General features: G+C 48.1%; 2 protein-coding genes across 2 annotated transcripts in view; one reads left to right on the top strand and one right to left on the bottom strand.

Annotated features, from left to right (window-relative positions):
- Positions 1–91: 91 nt before the first annotated feature.
- The window catches only part of LOC119397087 (uncharacterized), a 279,847-nt gene continuing 256,733 nt past the window's right edge, over positions 92–23,205 (top strand). The window contains exon 1 of the mRNA XM_049417322.1: positions 92–253. Within this exon, the coding sequence (XP_049273279.1) occupies positions 177–253 (77 nt within the window). The 5' untranslated portion in view covers positions 92–176. The remainder of the gene's footprint in view (positions 254–23,205) is intronic.
- LOC119395552 (uncharacterized) lies at positions 16,218–19,222 on the bottom strand. Its single transcript, XM_037662529.1, has 2 exons — positions 19,070–19,222; positions 16,218–18,930 (listed from the first exon to the last, which is right to left on the bottom strand). Exons 1-2 carry the CDS (start codon positions 19,220–19,222, stop codon positions 16,279–16,281), a joined length of 2,805 nt encoding a protein of 934 aa, XP_037518457.1. The 3' UTR covers positions 16,218–16,278.

Here is a 23,205-nt window from a genome sequence, read left to right as displayed (position 1 = left end):
ACACGAGAAAGCATACGGACACGCATAAATACTGAGGCGACCACATAGTAACACGGACCAACGTCTGCCTTGCGGACCGCGCTTGTGGCGCCCTCACCCAAAACAGCTGCCGCTCAGCCGACCCGCGCTCGCCCATTGACGGCGACGCGACGCAGCAGGCCGCACCTGTTTTTCTTATGCACACTGTATGGTGCCGCAGGAGCTGCGATACCAGCGAAAGCGTCAGTTTCCACAGGTTCGTCGACGATGGCAGGTACACGTACTTTCAAGCTCAGCGTTTTTCTTTCTGTTTTGTGACGTCGTTAACATATCACACTTCACTGTTCTCGCTTTTGAGTTGTATGCTAACACGTGTGGACAAAGCTGCTATTTCACTTGTACTTGCAAAGTCTGGTGGGCTCAAATGAACGAGTGAATTATGCGATGGCATGAGCACGACTTGGCCAGACTGTTGATGAAGCCTACTTTCCAGTGGCGATGCCACAATAAGAGAATGACCGGGATAGAAAATCGTTTCTCCCTTCTCTGTATTTCCGCACCTCTTTGAGGCCTTGCATATATCCCATTTATGGGTTGTTTCACCGGTATCACGTGTTAAAATGCTCATGTTTTCTGCCATTCTGTAGGCATCCACTATAATGTGATTTCTTTGCGTGAACCTGCTTGGTATTCTCAGCCTGACCGCAATATGTTGTAATAACAACAAACCCGGGGTCTTCAGGCGTACTCGTTGAAAGCAAATACTGAAACTGTAGCAAAAAAATGCTGATGCTTTACGCCTGTCCTACAATACAAGACAAGTTGGTTATTGTGAGCGCTAGCTGACGGTGGAAACGGGCAACAAACGTCATCTAATTTGTTTTGTCTCTTTGAAGTACCGCGAAGGCTAGTCGTTTACGAGCTCACGATGTCTCAACAAGGGCCTTTTACCGCTTGCTGACTGTCAATAAAGATTATCGTTCCTTCTACTCACTCGTGAATTGTTCTTACTGGTGCCAGTTGCCAATGTATGCCTTTCGGTTCCATGTAACCTTCGTACGCACAGGTACTGCGTTCCGAAGGGCGCTCTGGCGTGTTGCTGGGCGTATCGACGCGCTCAAAACAAGCGGGCGAAAGATAGCGAGACCTCCGTAGCCCTACGCGAGTCCCGGCCTCTTTCGTCCACTTCTGTTTAAAAAGGATAGAATAAAAAACCAGCCGAGGCACCCGCGTATGCGCATACGCACCCGGTACGGAATAAAAAAAGGCAGCCATTTGCATTTTTCTACCTAAAAAAAACAATAAATTTTGTTTTCCGCTTCCTGTTTACGCAGCGCCATCTCTTGGGTGCCTTCGGTAGTTCCATGCGCTACCGCTGCTTATCTTTCGTACCGTTGTCAAGGCTACAGTTTCCCTTCTCTAAACTGGTTCTTTATTCTATGATTTACTTTCATTGCGATAGCAATTATATGGACAGTCTCGGCTGGATTTTGTCGTCGCCGTCGCCGCCGTCATGCACCGTATAAGTATGTATATATATATAAAGGCCCCAAAGAAAAATAATTCAGGAAAATGCTTCCGAAGCGCGGAATCGAACCAGGGACCTCTTGCTCCGCAGCGAGTGGCGCTATCCACTACGCCACGAAACGTAGATCCTCCACGTAGCTAACGGCGAGCGTTATATACACACCCTTTAGCGCTGGACGGACTCAGAGACAGGAGGCGATAATAAGCGTTTCTTCATTACCAGCGAGAGGCGCTAGGAGCCCGACGAGCGCATTTAAAAGTCGTCGGCGAGCTCGCTCGCTTCTTTTTATATTTGCGCATGGGAGAAGCTTGCCCTTCCGCTGTCTGCTCGCGGGGTTTTTTCGTGGCGAGGGGTAGAGGAATGTTTCACGCTTTCACCGTGATGTCCGCGCTCATGTTACGGTGCGTACGAATGTCACTCGAGCTCAGGGACGCCGCTAAACGAACAAACAGAAGATGAGCGCGAACTATCATGTGTCACAGCTCGACACTTGAAGCACGTTAGTTTCCTTCGCTGCTTCGGCCGCCTGTTGCAAGGCGGCCGCCTTGCAACAGAAGCGCTGTTTTTTTTTATTACTCTTAATTCGTGCGTGCGTGATGCTATCGCCCGATTACTCGTGCGAATGAGGTTTTTTTTTTCGTTCTTTGCTTGTGCGTGTCCGTTTTGCGCGTTTTTACACACGCACCAACGTTCTCGATCTCTGTGACCGGAACTAGGCCATGCTGATGCCGCTTGACGCATGATTTTTGGCATTCTGTTGTTGCCCCAGCATTAACACAACGCTTAAAGATGGATAAGCTCCATTTCGCACCGCATTATAAAAGTTAAGTAGACTCGTGTGGAAACGCGGCGCAAAAAACTACAGCGCGTAGCAGACGCCCCTCGCTTTCCGCGCGCTTTCCGAGCGCGGAAGGTCCACGGGTCCTAGAGTCACTGTATATGCTACCTTTAGGTAGCAGAGTAGCGCATAGGTCCGGCTAGCAACCACAGCTATGCGGTGAAGTCGCACTCCATTTTTGCAGGCGACATGCCTACCGCGTCGCCGATAAACATGTCTGGCGTGTCGAAGGCCAGCGATAAACATTGGCTTTCGATGACTAGTGTTAATAGAGTGAGCTGCAGCGGCGGCGTCGAGAAATAAAAAAAATTGGCCCGAGCGTCAGCTTCTCCGCAATGCACGGTTACTAGCGGCGTTTGGAAAACAGATGCGCAACTCTGCTACCTAAAGGTAGCATATAGGTCTTAAAGTCCCTTAATATTTAGAAAGTAGCGACAGTCTCCTCCATATCCTCTCCAAAGTGTCCAACCCTCCTCTCCCAAGTGTCCAATCCTTATCTATATCCTCTCCCAAACGGCCACCGTGCGGGCGCCGGCCCTATAACCCGGCTCGCGCCACTTTCCTATCAAAAATGCTATGTCACGCTGATAACGCGCGCTACGTTCGTTATCAGTGAGACATGGCATTCTTGATAGGATAGTGGCGAGAGCCGGGTTCGGCGAAAAATGAAAACATAAGAAAAAAGAAAGAGGTTCGCGCGCGTTTCCCGGGCGACGGCCTGTGAAGCGGGGAGGTGGAAGGCAGGAGAGGAGGGTGCTCGGCGTGGCGGCTCGGTTAAAAGAAAGACGGTACTTTCCCAAAAATATCCAGGGACTTTAATAGGTCCGGCGCAGCAGCGGCGCAGCGCGGGAGTTCACGGCAAAAGGCCCACGCGGGAGCCGGCGCTTTGGACAAGCGCAGGGATGGCGGGCGGAAGCGGCGAGGAAACGGCAGTGCCGGCAGAGTGACCGTTTCTAGAACCAGGTCAGTTTCGCAGCTCCGCTCGCGTGCCGGCACAGGCGGCCGACGCGTGAAGGTGGTGGTGGTGGTGGTGTTGCAGCAGGCGGGGTTAGCCTGGCCTGCATGGCCGGCAATTGTTCCGCCTGAGCATCTCCTGAATTGTAGGGTTATGTCACCAAGTGTTGAACAGCCCAGTATCTCGCAGGTAGACCAACAAAATTCGTTGCACGCTTCTCCTCGTTGCCGTTGGCCCTTCAGGAAAAATGACGTCTTCAAATGTCCGGTGCCTATGACAACCTTTTTGCAAGGTGCGGACCATCGCTGCTCTTTCCACATCAAACTGTGGGCAAAGCCAAATAAAATGTTCAATGTCCCCGATGTCACCGCAGAAGGCAAAAAACGGGGAAGCGTATCGCCCATTCTTGAATGACCAAGCCGGGGTGTATGCGGAGCCGGTTCTTATGCGGTACAACAGCGTTGCTTGTTCACGAGGAAGTCCGTGGATTACACATGCTTGGTGTGGAAACTTGTATATCGCTTTGAAATGATTGCGTATCGCATCTTTGTTGTTCTGGTAATTTTTAGGAGTTCTTACCTTTGGAACAGATGTCCGCGCTTCGCATGCAAGGGCATCAGCCTTTTCATTGCCTTTAATGCCAACGTGGGATGGGATCCACTGAAACTTTATATTGAAGTTCTCGCCAATAAGGTGTTTAATTAGCGCCAGAGATTGCCTGGTGAACTTTTCTTGAGGTAGGCCACGATGCAGTCTTTGTAGCGGCGACTTGGAGTCCGTCAGCACTACAACATCTCGTGCAGAAAAGGATCGCAATTTTCGCAAAGCCGCGGTGATTGCAGCGCTTTCTACCACGTTGTGGACGAAACCACACGATCCAGGCGGCCCGACCATGACACGCCAAGGCAGGGTATGCAGAAAGCCGCTGCGCAGCTATCCGTTTGTGTGCACACGGATCCGTCGGTGTACACTTGTAGGTGGCCCTGGTACATGGTACTCAAGTGGTCCAGCACAAGAAACCTTGCTTCCGCGGCTGGAATGGTGCGTTTCGCTGGTAGCTTGGGTACGCTGAAGTTACAGGCAACATCCACAAAAGACCATGGCGGGTCCATAGGGCGCCGTTTCGGCAATTTCAAGCCTAAATATCGAAATGTGTTCAGCGCCGCGTGAAAATGAGAGCCAGTTCTTGCTCTTAGCCGCCGGAGAAGCGCCGTGCCTGCGAAGGATTCTCCCAGTCTTGACAGCTGCGTCTATAAGGCCTGAGACGCCAAAAGGAGGAGCGGAAGAGACTCGGCTTCATTGGTGACCTTCTCGTTTGAAGCCGCCTGAGGAACTCCCATCGCCAAGCGGAGACCCTTTCTGTGCACCGCCTCTAAGCGTTCGAACTGGCTCGGTGATGGTGATATCAGCGGCAGCTGATAAAGAATGCGGCTTGTTATGAGCGCAGCATTCAATTTAAGCATGGACATAGGATTGTTGCCCCAACGTACCCCTGCCATGCGACGAAGAGCGTTGATCCTTTGCACTGATGCAGTGACTATACCATCAACCGCACGTCGCCATAGTAGCTTGTTGTCGATGGTAACGCCCAGGAAACGGACACTTGTTGCGCAACGAATTGGGTGGCCTCGAATATTCAGCGACAGACGTGTTGACTTCCGTCTCACTCCCGGGAAGAGCACGAAGGCCGATTTTTCCGCTGATAAAGACAAGCCAAGTGTCGACAAGTGGCGTTCAGTGATTGAAATGGCGCCCTGTGCTATCCGGGCCAAACGTTTGTGCTGGTACCCTGAGATCCAAATGCAGATGTCATCGATGTAGATGGATATTTTAACTGCTTTCAGAGCCAAGTTCAGAGTGTCAGGAAGGCTGGCCATGGCCGCGTTAAAAAGCAAGGGAGATAGGACACTTTCTTGTGGGACGCCGAGGGAAACGCGTCGCTCTTCGCTCGTTACATTTCCAAGCTTAACCTGAACACAGCGGTCTCTGAGAAATTCATGTACGAACCGAAGAGCATTTCCCGACACACCCATGGCTTGGAGCCCGCTGACGATGCCTGCCTGAAGCACACAATCATAAGCCTTGGCAACGTCCACGAAGACCGCGAGTGTCGAGAGGCCGCTGACATGGTAGTGCTCGATGTGGCTTAGTAGGTCCAAAACACTGTCCTGGGCACTCAGTCGTGGGCGAAATCCTGTCATACACGATGGCCATCATCTTCCTTGCTCAAGGTACCAAGTTAATCTTGTACATATTAATCTTTCCATCAACTTAGATATGCATGATGTCAGTGATACCGGTCGATATGATGCGAGGCTCGCAGGATCCTTTCCGGACTTAAGGACTGGCACCACCCATGCTGTCTTCCAACCAATTGGGATCTCTCCCGTGCTCCAGACATGATTAAATATGTCCAAAAGGACCCTTTTTCGCTCATGTGGCAGATTCGTCAGCATCTGGTTGCTGATCAAATCGGGACCCACTGCACAGCGTCTTTTTAATTTGGTAAGTGCCATATCCAGCTCTCGAAAGGTGAATGGCGTATCCATCGTGTGGAATCCTTGAGGTGACAGAGGAATCGAAATCCTCTGCAAGGGTTTGCAAATGTTTTCCTTGTTTCAAAGCCAGTGCTTCGAATGGCCTGTGTGAGCGGATCTTCCCAGAAAGACTATTTATTACTGCCCATATCCTCGTCAATGGTGTAAACGTCGATAAACTCTCACAGAAAGCGGCCCATTGAATTCGTCTTAATTTTTTGTGTGGCGACGGATCGCAGCGTTTATCCTGTTATATTCAGTTTTCGCAGATGGATTTCCTTTTTTTCTCATGAGTTTCCGCTCCGCTCGTCTACGTGCTGCGCAGAGGTTTTTAACTTCAAGTCAGGAGCAGGGAAATGATTGGGCAGTTTCAGCAACGAAGTTGCCGCTCGCTTGCTTTGCAACATATCTGCAAACAGCTCACCAGTGGATTCGTCCAATGCTTCTCTGTAAGTGTCCCAGCGAGTCACATTGCAGAATTGTCGACCAGCAGTTCGAAATCCCAGGATATTGGTGAAGATGGGAAAATGGTCGCTACCCATCCTGTCTGGAGCCGTGGTCGACGATACCAGAAGGTCCGTGGAGTGAAGTACAAGGTCTATTGCACTCCATGAATCTGGTGGCCTGAGAAATGTAGGTTTTCCATCGTTCGCCACACATAAGTCAGCAGCATCCGCAGCTGCTAGAAGTTCTTTGCCTCGCAAATCTACACTTTTATCTCCCCAGAGCGTATGATGCGCGTTAAAATCACCACAGATTATTCGAGGAGCGGGGCATCGAGCGCAAAGGTCTTTTAGGAAAGCCTCCATAGAGACCTTCTTTCGTGGGCTTATGTACACCGATATCACGCTCAGTTTTCGGTTTCCCAGGCACACTTGCACAGCAGCGACTTCCAATGAGTTAGAACAGAGATCTTGCACTGGTAAGGTGACGTGAGGTATTTCCCGCCTTATGTATATCATGGCGCTTCCATTTGCAAATGACGGTATGCCCGAATTGCCGTGTCGGATGTACCCTGGGAGCGTCCTTCCATTTGGGAGACCGGCTTCTGATGGGGCTAGAATTGGTATAGGGATGTCTCGCAGGAAAAGGTTGAGTTCGCACAGACGTTGCAGAAGACCGAGACAGTTCCATTGCATTATTAAGGGCACTTTTGAAGGACGGAAGGGACCAGGTGGGCGAGATACTGCCATTATTCTACTGCGTGTATGTGGAAGCAGAGCATAGTACCACTGACTCTAGAGTCAGTACTGCTTCCAACATGTCCTTCGTTGAACTAGCAGGCATCTTAGCGACGTGTGTGCGTAGTGCGGTGAACAAAGCGCGAATAACGTGCTCGACGTTTTCTTGCTGATTGCTTCCAGTTGGCACTTGAGGTGGGCTCAATGCATCAGCATAGGTGCGCTTGGTGGACTCTTTTGTGATACGTTCTTCAGCAGCGTTGAGCACTTGCGTTGACTCAGTACCAGCTCTTGTCGGTTTCAGGCACGGAAAATTCCCGGCAGACTCATTTTCCAAACCACCATGTTGTGGCGCGCCGGACGTCTTCTTTGTGTTCGATGGTTCGTTCACAGACTTCGGGCCGAGGACAAACGTCTTATTTCTTCGCTGCGCAGCTGTTCGTGCTGGACATCGGCCGTAGCTAGCTGGGTGGTCGCCGCCACAGTTTGCACACACAAGTTTTTCTTTACTGCTACACGTCTTAAAGTCATGAGGCCCCCCACAGCGCTTACACCTCTGTTCCCCACGACAATGCTTAGCAACATGTCCAAAACGCTGACACTTAAAACAGCGTGGCGGCGTCTCCACGTAGTCTACAAGCTCGTGTCTGGTGAAGCCAAGGTTGATCTCCTACGGCGCTGCTGCTCCATTTTGCTTCACCTGCCGTGGCCCCCGGGATCGGATACGGTAACGTACCATCGCTTTCAATGGCGCGTTGCCGAAGCTAATCGCGGAGGCGACGCACCTGCCGCAGCGATCTCAGACGCGCGAGGAGTAGCCGCTTGCGACGCATTGCGCGTTTCTCTGTGCTCGCTTTCTCCGGACTCCGTGCGTGATAGTTTACGAACGGTGATCGCTTGGGAAGCAGTTCTTTCGATTTAGCACGTGTGAAAGGGACAAAGCTGAATGTCATCTTGACGCGCGTGTTGCACGAGCGGCTCGGAAACGAACACTGGTCATCACTTCTTCGAATCAGGGAAGGGACTTGCAAGAAATATCTCCTGAACGCCAATCCCACCAGAATCGTGGAGACCAACTTCGCTAGAAGTCGCCTAACCGAGCTCAGGGAATGAAATCATCTACCTTGATCAACCATAGCTCGAGCTGTACGCCTCTCTCAATAAATCAGGATTAATTCACCCGAAAATTAACAACAGTCCTCTGTTTTACGACTTGCTTAGTATGACAAATCTAAGTACATGAGCCAGTGTCGTTTTCGCCTCCACTGAAAAAATGCGACCGCCGTAGCCGTGATCGATCCCGCAACCTTCGGGTGCACAGCCAAGCACAGTAACCACTGTTCCACCGTGGCGGCTAAACACAGGTTGACACCAATGGAATATTCGTGCGATAGACAGCTAGGCGTGTGAGACTGTACTATTATTGCAGGTCACGTTTGATTATCTTTTGATGTTTGTGGAGTATAGCTTGTGAAATGATCCCTTTTTGAAACAGTATAGGTTATTGCAAAAGTTTATATGTCCGAATCTCGGCTGTCACGGCCGCTGAAAGCTGCAGCGACGATAGGTCACATGAGCGTTGTAGCAGACGATGCGTGAGGCATGATGCAAGATTAAACTTGTTTTATCTAGGGACCTTATGCAAGATGGAACTGCAGCGCCGCAAGTTCTAGCGTCGGCCGTCGCGTCCACTTTGGAGAGCAAGCGTCTATTGGGAGCTGCATAGCGTGGGAGCTGCGAAACTGACCTGGTTCTAGAAACGTTGAGCAGAGTAGCGTCAACATGGCAATGGCGCATCGCGTTCGCCGGGACCACCATGGCCGGGACCAAGGAGGTTTAAAAAAAATTCTGGAGTGGAAGCTCTCGCAACGCCTTGCCAGCCAAAGTGAAGCCAGCTTTTGCCCACCAAAGAGCTGGGAAACATGCTATTTTCTGGTGGTGTCTACTTAGAGATCAAATGGCTTTGACCTGTTAGAGTAAATATTACCTTAATTATAAAATAAAAGATCGTTGTTGCCGGGAAAAGTAACCCGTCGAGAGGAGTATTGGCGATTGACCTCTAATAAAATTTGCCACGACTTTGAGGCTTATTTACGAAAACTAATAACACAAAGACACACTTGGAGCAGTATCTGACCCGTAAAAGTTGCCATAATAAACTCCTCTGGCGTGCGAGGCAAACGGTCGCTTACCCTCGCCAAACGCCGATGGTTTCCTTGCCCCTACCAATATGGCGGGCGCAGCCGCCATCTTTTGGTGGGCACGACTTCACTCTTGCGCAATAATCGCCACTCCAGACCCCCGCTTTCGGCGGGAGTTTCTCGGGTGGCACTTCGGCTGCGGCTGCGACGTCTGCGACCGCCTGTGGTTCGACAACAACCTGGCTAAGATCGACGGGATCTGGTCTCAACAACAACGAAACAATGCCATGGAGATACTGACGTGGTGGTTCCCCAGCTGCTCCCGACGTCGGTCAGTTTCGGGTCTGTGGGACATGCAAGGAACCGCTAATCAAAGGCAGTATGCGAAATTTAAGCCCCGCTAACGGCTACGTTTACCCACCGATGCCTTCACATTTCCCCAGGCTCAACGTCGTCTAGGAACGACTGGTGGCCCCGCGTCCGCCCAAACACGGTCCTTTGCTGGCAGGAACGCAAAAAGGAGGTGTTCGCAACAACAACGCAACTCGGCAAGCCAAAGGCATTTCCAACTTTGTCTGCCCCCGAAGTTCATTGGGACCGCTCAAGTGAGTTGCTCGAACGCATCAAGGTACACGGCGACGACACGCAACGCTGGTTCGTGCAGGAGATGGCGTGCCTCGAGCGCGTCGGACATTGAAACAATGATCCTGAGGAGTCTGCGATATACGTCAAGAAGCTCTCTGAGGTCATCCTCAAAGACCGGCGGATTTGGCCGTTCAGACCATACCAATAATTGAGAAAGGCTTCAACACAACGTCGGGATTAACCCACTGCTTAACACCGGGGCCGCACTCCTCAGCTTCGCTGGTTAACCATGTGTACGGAGTGCTTGGGCGTTGATTTTTTGAGAAAGCCCACGCTGAAAATTACCCGGTAAAGACGGCGGAGATCAAGCTGACAGCGTTCTTCGCTACACATAATATCGCTTTCAAAGTGGTTGATCACCTTGTATAAAGAGATTTCTAAATTCAAGGTGATAAATCAAGTGACACTGAGCCGAAAAAAATGTACTAACATTGTGAAGAACATTCTGGCACTTGTTGAGACTGAGGAGTTAGCTCAAGCGCTGGGAGAAACGGAATGTTTTATTTGAATTGATGAAACCACCGATATCTGCAGCGAGAAACAACTTTTGTCTACATATTGTCACGTGGTCGTGACGTCGACGAAGACAGCAGTCAGCACGTCCGAGATGAAACTGTTTATTTGGCCGAACTTGTGGCCGGGAAACTGAAAGTCAAACTACAGCAATACACTGATGCGTCGAACAGAGCGTCGACCGTCGATCAACTGACGAGCGGTCAAGTGCGTCAGCGTTTATACAGGCGCTATCGAACTTTCCAGCGATATCGCTGGTGGCGGCGTTATCTCTCGATAAAGCTGGAACGTTCGCGTGCGGCGCGAAATCTTAACAAAACGATCTACTACAATCGAGAAGCTTCTCGAACACTGCTTCGCGGACAGCCTCGAGCGTTGATAACCGCCCTTGCTGGTCAAACCCCAAAAAACATAAAATAAAACAAGAAGTGGGCGTGGCAAGACGGCGGAGATCACGGTAAAGACGGCGGAGATCAAGCTGACAGCGTTCTTCGCTGCACATAATATCGCTTTCAAAGTGGTTGATCACATTGTTTAAAAGAAATTTCTAAATTCAAGGTGATAGAATCAAGTGACACTGAGCCGAAAAAAATGTACTAACATTGTGAAGAACATTCTGGCACTTGTTGAGACTGAGGAGTTAGCTCAAGTGCTGGGAGAAACGGAATGTTTTATTTGAATTGATGAAACCACCGATATCTGCAGCGAGAAACAACTTTTGTCTACATATTGTACCGAGACACAGACTCCGGGAAAAGTGAAGACAGATTTGTTGGAACTTGTTCAAGTTAATGGCGCCGGCGGGACTGCTGGGTGATTCCACGAGAGATCGAACATGCCTGTCCGGTCGCAATTTTTGTTTTGCCTGGGTTTTTTATATGCTATATGGGCACATTCAAAGTGCACGGAACTGAAAATTTTGTTTCCAAGAAACGCTCCCAGCGCGCCAAAAAAATATTTGAAGGTGGCGGCGCGGGCCTCCTGTTTTTGCTCGCTGCAATGTTTTCGGATTTCACGGCCGAATTTACTGCGAACTATAAATGATGTGTCGAAAATGTTTTTGTTGGTTTTAATACGCATTACTGTGAACTACATCCATGCTTTTTTATGCCGTCCTCAAAAGGAAAAAAAATGTGAGAAAAAAGGCAAACCCGATACAAATCGACAAAGTTTGCTGAGTTTGATGCGCCTTGGCGCCTTTCCTATTTCACACAGAAACTTCAAAACAGTGTCAAGTATTTCAAGGAACCTTTGCAACATTTATGCGGAAGATCGTTTTCCCACAGTCAGCGCAAAATAAGAAGAAAATAGTTAAAGAAGCGAGTTTTTTTCAAAAAAGTACATTTTCAAAAAAAACAGGCCTCAATTTTGACGACATTTTTTTGTCGAAGAGCGCTTATGTCAGTGAAAACACCGTGTCATTATGTATGTCCTCATTTGCTTTGTTCACGAGATTTAACGGGCCAAAATGACCCTTTCTGTGTGTGCTCACTTCAGTGCGATTGATAGCTGTCATCAGCTTGCATTGCACGTAAATCTAGTTTTAATTATTCTCCTGCAGTAAAACTTTGCTCTGGTGTGTTGTCATCAAGAAAAATGTATTCTCAAACTTTATTTGTGTCTAGCGTGTGCGTAGGTGGGCTGCTGTCGCTCTCTAAAGGGCTAACGCGTACGCAGTTTGCAGCTTATAACCTCAACTTACCCCGCCGGTATTCGCTAATCAGAAGCACGCGAGACACCGCGAGCACATGGTTTAGGTCACTTTGTCAAAACTCTCTTTGCACACCGAATAAAGCATCTGTATGCAGCGAAGGCCAACTTAATCTGCAACTAAATGCCACAATCAGCAGGCGCGCTGTTATGCAGTTGTTTTCTCACTGCCTGCTTGCTTCCCTTCCATTACATGCATTGTACGCTCTAACCATCTTCCCCATTCGACGCACACTGTGCCTAAACAACATTTGTAAAAAATTAGCTCTATCATTTCCGAGCCGTTTATTTCACTTCCCGCTATCACATGTTTTCGGTGTCGCAGATAACGTCTTCCTGTATCATCTCGACCTTTACCTCAGCGTTTCAACAGCCAGAAAACGTGCGGTACAGCATGATTAAGCCATGATTGGCCGAAGCTACCCAATTGATGATGTTTTGTTGCCACTTTACTAAAGTGCTTTTTCACGTCGAGGACAGCAGAGGTCATTGGTGGCGCCAGATGGACATTACCCTTAGTTTTGACAATGAGTGTGGCCTACAAATTATTTATTACAGCCCAAAGCGCTCAGACACCCTTAGTCATAAAATGTTGAACCGTGAGCAGTTCTGGAAACGCACTCATGACAGCTGCGAAGATGTGAAATAATTTGCGCGGCGCCGTTCAGTATAAACGTTTCTGTTCACTACACGCGATGTTCACTACACAAGCTGTTCACTACACGCGATGCGCGCTGCCCATGGCTACGTCCGATTATTCTGTGCCGATTATTTACGCGTTCACAAAAAGAAGATTCCTGAGGAAAACATTTTCGTTGCGCAAATTGTTTTTCTTTGCTCTTTTTGTTGTTGCCTACCTCCAGAAGCTACTGTCACAGGCTGAGGATCTTCGCGACACCTGCGTAGTCTGCTTGCGTTGCTTTACGCTCCTCAAGGAAAACCTGTCTACATCTAACCGGCGATGAGGTAGACCAGGCATTTCTTCAGGAAGAAGAAGCGATTGGTATCTTGAACAGGCGCGCCCATCTTTCCTCTGATGATCGTAGGCGAGGTTGTAGGCTGCAAACTGTTTACACGTTAGCCATTTAGAGGGCGGCAGCAGCGCGCTTTTGCACACGCTAGACACAAATAAAATCTGAGAACACAATTTTCTTGACGAAAAGCCACCAGAGCAAGGTTTTACTGCAGCAGAATAATTAAAACTGAGATTTACGCACAATGCAAGCTAATAACAACCATCAGTCGCACTGAAGTGAGCACACACAGCAAGGGTCATTTTGGCCAGTTATATCTCGTAAACAAAGCAAATGAGGACATACGATATTAAAACCGTGTGTTCACTGACATAAGCGCTCTTCGATGAAAAAATGTCGTCAAAATTGAGACCGGAGTTTTTTTTAATTTTATTTCTTGAAAATGTACTTTTTTGAAGAAACGTGCTTCTTTAACGATTTTTTTCTTTTTTTGCGCTGCCCGTAGGAAATTGATCTTCCGTATAAATGTTGCAAAGGCTCTTTTCTATAGTTGACACTCTTTTTAAGTTTCTGTTTGAAATGGCAAAGGCGCCAAGGCGCCTCAAACTTAGGGCCCTTTTTTGATTTCGGCCGTGTTTGCCATTTTTTCACATTTTCTTCTTTTTGAGGACGGCATAAAAAAGCATGGATGTAATTCACAGTAATGCGTATTAAAACCAGCAAAAAAATTTTCGACACGTCATTTATAGTTCGCGTTAAATGCGGCCGTGAAATCCGAAAACATTGCAGCGAGCAAAAACAGGAGGCCCGCGCCGCCACCTTAGAATATTTTTTTGGCGCGCTGGGAGCGTTTCTTGGAAATAAAATTTTCCGTTCCGTGCACGTTGAATGTGCCCACATATCATATAAAAAACCCAGGCAAAACAAAAATATCGACGGGACAGGCATGTTCGATCTCTCGTGGAATCACCCTGCTGAAAGTGTGTTCTCAGCCCTCAAAAGGTGCTTCGAAAAGAGAGATATTCCACTAAAAAAATATCATACGCCTTGCATCTGATAACACGAGCGTTATGGTGGGAAGGCATAACTCCGTAACGACCCGCCCGATGAAAGTCAATAAACAGCTGGTCGTTATTATACTCGGCGACAACTTTTCTTGGCACCAATGTGGAAGCTACAGAGCCAAAGTGCCTGCATGCGCGCGCGCCAAGATATAGTACCTATATTTATTTTCTAATTCGAAAAGTTACCTAGCTCAAATAAATAAAGATTTCTTCATTATAAAAAGAGAACGAGTATGGGGATCCATTCCTGAAAAAATGTTATTGTAAACTTAAAGTTTGTTTCTGTCTTTATTTTTTGGACAGCACCACGTTTTCCTCACGCCTGCTCTCTCAGAGTCTCAGTAAACATGGCGTCCGCGATGCCGCCTGAACCGTTGGCCTGAACCGTGTGCGGCCGCAAACTCGCCGTTTCGTTCTCCGAAGAAGCTGTACTCTAAATGTGACAGAAAGTGGCTTATCACACCAGACCACGCAAGTTATCTGCAATGTCATCGCTGGAGTGAGGCGCCGTCAGCGTGACTTGTCTGCAAATGCAGTGTGCCGGACTGCCGCCGAGCTTACCGGAATGAGTGAGCGAACAGTTAAGCGTATCAAGGCTGAAGCTCTGCGGGCCCCTCTTGCCTCCCCGAAGCGCAAGAAATTGAATTTCTCGGGCCAAACTGAGAAGCGCATCACCGGCAAGACGCGGCTGCTGCGCTATTACACGTTTGCGTTGGCAGCATTGCGGCGCAAAGTGCACAGCTACTTCATGCGCAATGAGATACCTACGGCCGAGAAACTACGCTCTGTGAAGGTGTGTGACCAGCGAAGCTTGATAAAATATTCTGCGTCAGTCTCTTTTTAATTTAGCGTGATGCTCTCCTTAAATCTAAACCCAATTCAGCGTTGATGTGACCGAGGAGGGGTTGAGGCTAACACCCAGGCACCGGAGAAGAAGAACTCTTGGGACGCTTCACACGTACAAGAAAACCTGTCTATTTACATATTTACAGGAGGTTTAACAACCAAGGCGTAGAGACGCGTCTTTACATCATAAGGGCCCAGAGCGAGACGAGAGGGCGAGCGAAGGCCAGTGAGTCCCCCCAACGCTCCCGACACGCTTCTTTTATAACGGTCCGTGTACGCGCTAGACGCCGACTGCGTATCGCAGGCCCGCCGATGCGCGTTGCTCGCAGCGTACCAGGAGATTTCCCGCATTCCTGTGGAACGCGGACAGCGTATGGCAGGTACGCTGATGAGCGTCCCTTGCAGGGCGGTCCCTTGTATTGCCGGTTACAACAGCGGCATTATGGTACTTGCATTTCGTATTTATTCGAATAAAATGCGAGCTCTTTCTCCAAATTTTTGCTACTAAGTCGCCCCTCGCGTTACAATCGTGATCGCGTTACAAACGAGCAAACACCGTATTCAGGCTGCGGTGTGCGCTTGGTGGCGTTCATCATATTCCCATGTGTCTTATTTTGTTGTCTTCGGGCTTCATCCGCAAAGACTGTTTGGAATCTTCCGCGCAGACCGCGATGCGATGTTCCAGAAGCGTCACGATTGTTCTAGATCTTTCCGTTAAGATTGCGCGCGGTATGCGAATAGTCGAGAGATTACGTGGCCACCAGCGATAACGCTGGAACATTCGCTAGAACATGTATAAAAGCCGACACGCTTCACCCCTGTCAAAATTATTGACAGACGACGCTCTGCCCCGCCACGGTGGTCTAGTGGTTATGGCGCTCGGCTGCTGACCCGAAGGTCGCGGGATCGAATCCCGGCCGCGGCGGCTGCATTTTCGATGGAGGCGAAAATGTTTGAGGCCCGTGTACTTAGATTTAGGTGCACGTTAAAGAACCCCAGGCGGTCGAAATTTCCGGAGCCCTCCACTACGGCGTCTCTCATAATCAAATCGTGGTTTTGGGACGTTAAACCCCAGATATTATTATTATTACAGACGACGCTCTGGCCAACACCCTCTAGAAAAATATGAAGGCCTTAGCTCTCTCCGCGTGACGTCACACGATGGGGCGGATCGGAAAAAATTAAGGAGCGCTGCTCAAGAGAGGTGGTCTCGCAGGTGCACTGCGCGGAAGCTTTTTTTTCTGCAAGAACAATCATGCATGCATTTAAAAGAAATTAGAGGACAAGAATACAGTAGCACGAAAACATTTATTTACGAAGCTCAGTTTCTTTTTGTACTTGCTCTATATTAGAAGCAATACATGCAGTTATTTGGCCTCGAGAGTTGTGGCTTTCCTTTTTTTTGATTTATCGGCAGCGTCGAGAATTTTGTCGTTCAGCTTCCTACAAAAGTTCTTTAGCAGAATGTTGGTGCTGCACCGCAGGATGTGTTTAAGCACTAGTTCAATCGTGTGGCCATTCTCGCACGTATCGAAGTCGGACTGCTCTTCACTAGCCAGCAATTGTAGCGTCAGTTTCGTGACGACCTGGCGTTGTTCAGGCATCATAAGCAGCGCTGTCTCTGTAGCGAGCTGCTCTACCACAACGTAGTTGTGAGCAACTGCGTTAAGTGCAAACATTGATGGATAAACTAAACCTCCTCGGTCCAGGTGCTTCACGAGACCATAATGTTCGTTTGTGGCAGAGACTGTGATCTCCTTCTCCACGGTCAACGAGTCCCTGCATTGCGCGCAATTCAACTTTTTAAGGGCGGCGTAAACTGCATAACCTGCAACGTAGACGAGGACTGGGAGGACGTCCTGCATCTTCGTAAGAGCCTGGCTGGTCACAACAACGTTGCTGCTGGGAAGCAAAGCCTCGACTTGCTTTCGGACATATTCCCAGTGCTGGTCAGTGGAAACTGTAGGCAAGGTACTTTGCAGGCGCAGCTTGTTTTCCACTTCATATATCTGCCTGATGGAGATGTGATATTGAGCACCTGCCAATTGCCTATACTTTCCAAACCGATCTTCAAGGCAGTCGGTCTGTATCTTCCCAAAAAGAACATACGACATTCCAAGCTCTTCGAAGCTGTACCTAGCGAGCTCAATAAGCGCATAGGTAGTGTGTTCGAGAGCAGCGTGAGTCTCCTTTGTCAGAGTACCCTTGTCAAGACCTTTGTTTTTCCACTCATCCAGCCATTTCAGAAACATGTGCAAGAAGGCAATTTTTGGATCGTTATCAATGGAAAGCACTGGTTGTTGGAACTGATCTCTCAGCCTTTCTCCCTTCCATGGAGTTTTGACGTTTACAATTTTCCACCACTTCAGTACGATATCGATGAATGTAGCAGTGGCGTCAAAAGAGAACAGGTTGTGCTTTGCTCCAAGAGCGCGTAACGCCTCTGGTAAGTAATCATTGAAGATTTGTAAAGCAAGCTTTACGTCCTGCCTTTCAAGATTCGAAGGGTAGAGGGCTTTTCTCGACAGTCCATAGCCATATTTCAACAGCTGGTCACACTCTTTGCTGTGAAGGTCCCTGATTGTCGCAAATGACGCTGTTTGCATTCGCTCTGATTGTGGCGTGTCTCCTTGGATCTCCGGGAAGTAGAAACAAACTTGGTCATTCTTCTGATTGATCCAGTTATTTCGTATGCATTTTAGAATGTGGACTGGGTCTATAACGAAGAACAGCGGCCTTGAAGGGTCTGATGGATGTTGGTACACAATTCTGTTACGAGGAGGTGATTCGAAGAGGGACATCGCTTTTCTGTTGACAGAGTTGTTGTCGCTGACGACGCACATAACCCGGTACCCAATCTTTTCCAGCCCGCAAACCACTTCTTTAAGCGTGTTTTGCAGGAACTCCGCCTCTACTCGGTGCACTGGCACGATGTGCGCAACTTCTTTGAATTTACACGTCAGGCTGCGCACCATGAAAACGAGCGCAGAGTTAGCAGCGTCATTTCTATTGAGCGCGACGCCGGTAATATTACCCCCTTTGTAGTCAAAGTATGGTTTTATATGTATTTCATCTACCATAACTGTGACAAAGCGCTGGTCATCTTTCAGGTCAGAAATTCTTTTTGCCATATAGCTGAGGAATGTTTCGCTCTGATGCTCTTGTTGAGGACTCATGCCATAAGACGAGCACACTGATCTGATTGTCATAGGATGCGGCAAGGTGATGCTTCCATGGCTGCGCATGAACGCGTACGCATGGGGCGATATAGTGAAAAGAATGCAGCAGAACATCATGAAATCAGCAGAGTAGCGCCTGCGCTGTTTTTTAGATAGGTGCAAGGTGACTTGCTCCTTCAGAAATTGAATACAGTTGGCGTCGTCTTCTGCTTGGGACGTGCAAAGCTGATCTAGCAGTAAACAAACCGCCTCGCAAATTTCCGCGACTGAGTTGTACATCAGGTCACCGTCCCACTTCTCGATGCCTTCCAGGAGTTCCACCATACCCCTTTTACTGTTAGCGATATTGGGAACGCAGAGATTTGCGCCTAGCTTTTTTACGGCTGTTTTCATGACGTGTACTGTAACGCTCAAGTCTCCTTTCACGCAAACAGAGTATTTCAACCACGGCGCTTCATCGTCGACGATGTGAATGAGAAGAAGCCTTTCATTTCTTTCGATTACATCCCAGAACTTCATCCCTTGGCTCCTCAAGTGGTTGGCAAGTTCGCTCAAACTGTTGACTTTATCCTCCTCGCGTGCTCTGATAAACGCCTCGTTGGATTCAGCGATGGCTTTCTGGAGGGCTGCATTCTCTATGCGCGCGCGCTTGGAGACAGGATCTTCCCTTCTCGCGGTCTTTCTGGACATGTAGCTCGGACAATTCGGGAACTTCGACGGTACAGCGTCTGGGCGAAGGCGCACATGAGCTAGAGGCACTGTCATTACGCGGCCAGTTGCTTGATCTGTATGCGTCGCGACTCGAATAATGTCCTCGTCCATGAAATGAAGTTCGCATACCTAGAAAAAAAAATTTACCTCCAATCAGCAAACCGATGGCTACCTGTCATACAAACGTGCGGCTCATCAGCCACTTACACACGTACGTATATATAATTTGAATTAACTAACACCTAAATACGAAAAAACAAGAACTTACCCTGGAATTTTCGGTGACCGTGAGGTTTTCCCGTGGCACAGCACGAATCCAAGCGTTCCTCAGAGCTTGGTCTCTCGGGAACTTGAAGACGTGCACCTTCGTGTCCCCCGTGTAGTTACCGCGGCATCGAGGTACACAGCATTTGCACGGCATCTCGGCGTCGTCGCTTTCACATGCCTTTCACAGTGAAGAAAACACGGCCAACTGGACAGCGAAGCGATGTACTTCTGTACAGACGCGCCGGGGAATGAGTTTTGGCAGACGCGCGATGAACGCCCACCAGCGCAATCCGGACGCGCGGATGCGTCGTGTCGTGGCGAATAGAAAAACTCGCTCGCCGCCTCATGCGTTCGCCCCATCTGCTGACGTAGCGCGAGTGGAAAGGGAACATAACTAAGGCCTTCATATTTTTCTAGAGGGTGTTGCTCTGGCTGACTCTTTTCCCGCCCACAAGTTTGGCCAAATAAAGAGTTTCATCTTCGACACACCCACTGCTGCCTTCGTCAACGTAACAACCCTGTGACAATATACAGTACAGTAGGTAGATGCGTCTACGCACACTGGTGTTCCCATTCTGCATGTAGACGTGGTGCTAAACGCTCTAGCGATGCGAGCAAGCGAAACTGGAACTGAAATCGGCTGCAAGATGCCGAACTACTTGCGTAGTAACACAAATGTGCGGATGCCCCGCCTCCGTAGCCTTCGCTCCAATGCCAAGATAAGTTGTCGCCGAGTAGGTAACTTTTCGAATTAGACAATGAATATAGGTACTATTTCTTGGCGCGCGCGCATGCAGGCACTTTGGCTAGGTGCATATGCCGCTCAGCAAATCTTGCTGCAAGTGCTGCTGCATGCCTACTGAGAACCCTGGAAGATATGTTGCACAGCATTGGAAACTACGTTTCGGGAAGCGCAAGAAGATGCGCAATGATACAAGAAATTCAGGAGCTTTTCCTAATGGAAAAACACAAGCTTTTAAAGCCATATCTAACACTCACTGGCTAGCGCTGTTTAACCTGTTTGTTTGCTTGCTTGCTCCCTACTGTTGGCTCTTACCCACTACGGGGGATCGGCCATGAAACCGGCGGTTAATTTCTTTTCTTTTTTAAATAAAGAATGAGTAATGAATCAATTGCCGAGAGAATAAACGAAATTTTAAGAATGAGTTGTCGATATGGAATAAGGAACAGAATAATACAACAATATGAGAAACAATGTACAAATGAATGAAAGGAAGTCTGGAGTACCGAATTTTGTTCAGGGATAAATTAACAAGGAATTCTTCGTGTCTCACCGGGAAAAGCAGACGTTCCTGTTGCTGAAGCCAAGAGAAGACGCCCCAAGAGAAAGAATATTTTGAGAATTCAGAATGATTCTTAAGTTCCTGAATAACATTTCGAAATGCTTTTTTCTATGGCTATTGAATCGACGGCAGGTAAGCAAGAAATTATCAATGTTTTCATATTCCTGACAAAAATAGCACATAGGAGATGGCACCAGACCAGACCTGTATAAATAAAAATTAAGGGGGGGAATCCGGCATCACAATTTCGTAATAGCCACTTCCAGTCTTCGAGTGGGACACCATTTATTATTCCAGCCGAATGACAGATGGCCATATTCGGGAACTGGTAATTTCATACTCTTGGCATCTTGAATTAAAGAATACTTCCGAAATCTCGAATCAGTAATAAAAACTGTGTCAGGTACAATGGACAAAATAGGACCACCCAGAGACCACCGCGCGAGAGTATCTGCCATCTCGTTTATTAGTATGCCACAGTGACCTGGAACCAGGGCTGGGCAGTATCGCGTTAGTATTTCAGAGATACTTTTGAGTATCTATATTTCTGCATCGAGATACATTTGAAAAATGTATTTGTATCTCAGTAGTGAAATACATTTACGATGTATCGCCTGTATCGCGATACTATGCAGGACACGGGTATCTCGTTACATTGTTTTTTTGTGTCGGAAATGAGTTGAGGCGTGTTTCCAATGGGGGAATGACGTTCTTTTTCTTTTTTGTGCCAAGACAAGCAAAGCCGCGCCGCCGGTCGCCGACAGATCCCTATCTGTCGGCGACCGGCGGCGCGGCTTTGCTTGTGCGGCGATGGTTTCCCTTCAAGCACAGAATGGTCCATGTGGTAAAGCGCGCGACGCCGCAGACGGCAGAATCGCTGGGCCAGTGTTGTCGGCCTCTGCCGACGAAAGTCGCTGTCTCTCAAGGTCAGTGCAGCACGCCTAATTTTTTTCGGGTGGCAAGCCATTACTTCGCGACCCCCCGCGCGGGACAGGCTTTGCTATGCTTCGCGTGCGTTCAGTTTTCAAAGCGGCGACACTTCCAAAAGCAGTTCCCGTAGTCGCGGCGCAAGTGACTAGAATATGGCTATCTGACGCGCTTTCAGCAACCTCTCCAATGTCAGGGTGCGTTCCTAATTGATTACATGCATGAAACGGTCTTTGGTGGTAGCAGGCTCCCCCACCGCCGGAGCCGACTTCGCCTGTTGCGGCTTTCTGAAATGGGTGCTGGTAGCGTCGGTGGTGGTGACAGCTTCATTGAAGCCGACAGGGTCAGACGGCTGAGGATTGCGAAGATGGGTACCGACTTCGGATTCTGAACAGTCAGAACAACCCAAGTGAGGGCGGAAGTGTTTCGGTATCTAGATGACCCGAGAAGAGATATTGCCACGCTGCAGGGCAATCCGGCTATGAAGGCGGTATTTATTCACTATAACACGAATTTGTGCTCGCCTTCAGCGGTAGACAGACTTTTTCTTTCGTGAGTCTTGTGCTGAGGCTGAACCGACGCTGTTTAGAAGACAGCCTATTTGAGATGCTCACACAGCAACCTTCTAAGCAAAGCAGATCTTACGCGCAAAATAAATATATGCTTTTTCTCAATTTACTGGTGTTCATTAGTGATTCGAGTGATTTGCTTAAACCAATCGTCCACCTTGATTAAACTGAGCTATTTCTAGCATAGCCCATTTTGTTGTCACAAAGTATATCAATTTCGGCGTCCAATGCTTGTTACTGTTGCTGTGAAATAGTGCATTTTATTGCAATTGATACTTGTAATTATGTCATTATTACTAATTATGTACTTTGTACCCCCCCCCTGCAATGTCTTAATGGCGCTGAAGGTACTGTAATAAATAAATGAACTGAAAGTTTCAATGCGCTGCAACTTTAATTACATTATGCTACACTGATAAATGTCTTTGCGTAGTATGAGCATCCTTGAAAAAAAAGTATTTCAGTATCTGTATCGCTGTAACTGTATTCCGGAATAATTTTTTTTCGTCTTATTGCAAAAGTATCACCGAAATATCCCGTTACGTTAAAGGCAAATGTATCTCAGTATCTGTATTTTAGGCTTCCAGTTCATGTATTTCGATATCTGTATTCCGGAATACTTTTCTGAGTATCTCTGCCCAGCCCTGCCTGGAACCCATATCAATCGCACGGTACTCAAATTTTTTGGGATTAAGGAAGTGAATGCCTTCAGAACGGGAGACTCAGAAGCAGTAGAAGATAAAGATGTACATACTGTCAGCGAATCAGTAACTATAACAACTGATGACTCATTTTCTGGTAGTTTTCGAAGGGCTAATATAACTGCGAGGAGCTCGGCTTCGAATATGGGAGTATAATCTGGGAGGCGCAAGGAGTACGACCATGATAAAGCCTCTGAAAATATGCCCACTCCCGCTTTCTCTTCGCACATGGATGCATCAGTGGCAATTATGTTATTTATGCCCAATCGAAGTAAATGATCCTCTAACAATCCTACTAAATATCTAGAAGGTAAAAGTTTGGCATTAGATGGGAAGATATCACCAAATTCAATTTTTGCTAAGGCCGATGATTTATCGTTTGCTACGATGGCGCGTATGTTAACCTTTAAAGGGACACTAAAGAGAAACAATGAATTGGTTTAGATAGATAAAGTGTGCTCGGAGAACTCTTGTGTAGTTTATTTCACCACCATAGGTTTATTATTAGAGAAGAAAACCAAGTTCAAAGTTTTATTTTTAAATTTCGCGCCTAACTTTGTAATTCGTGACGTGAAACACTTCAAAGAGCATTTAACGTATTTTGGCGCCACTGGCTGGACGAAACTTCCACAAACT

This window comes from Rhipicephalus sanguineus, chromosome 6, assembly GCF_013339695.2.
Source record: "Rhipicephalus sanguineus isolate Rsan-2018 chromosome 6, BIME_Rsan_1.4, whole genome shotgun sequence".
Taxonomy (NCBI): Eukaryota; Metazoa; Arthropoda; class Arachnida; order Ixodida; family Ixodidae; genus Rhipicephalus; species Rhipicephalus sanguineus.
This window is presented reverse-complemented; position numbering and strand designations above follow the sequence as displayed.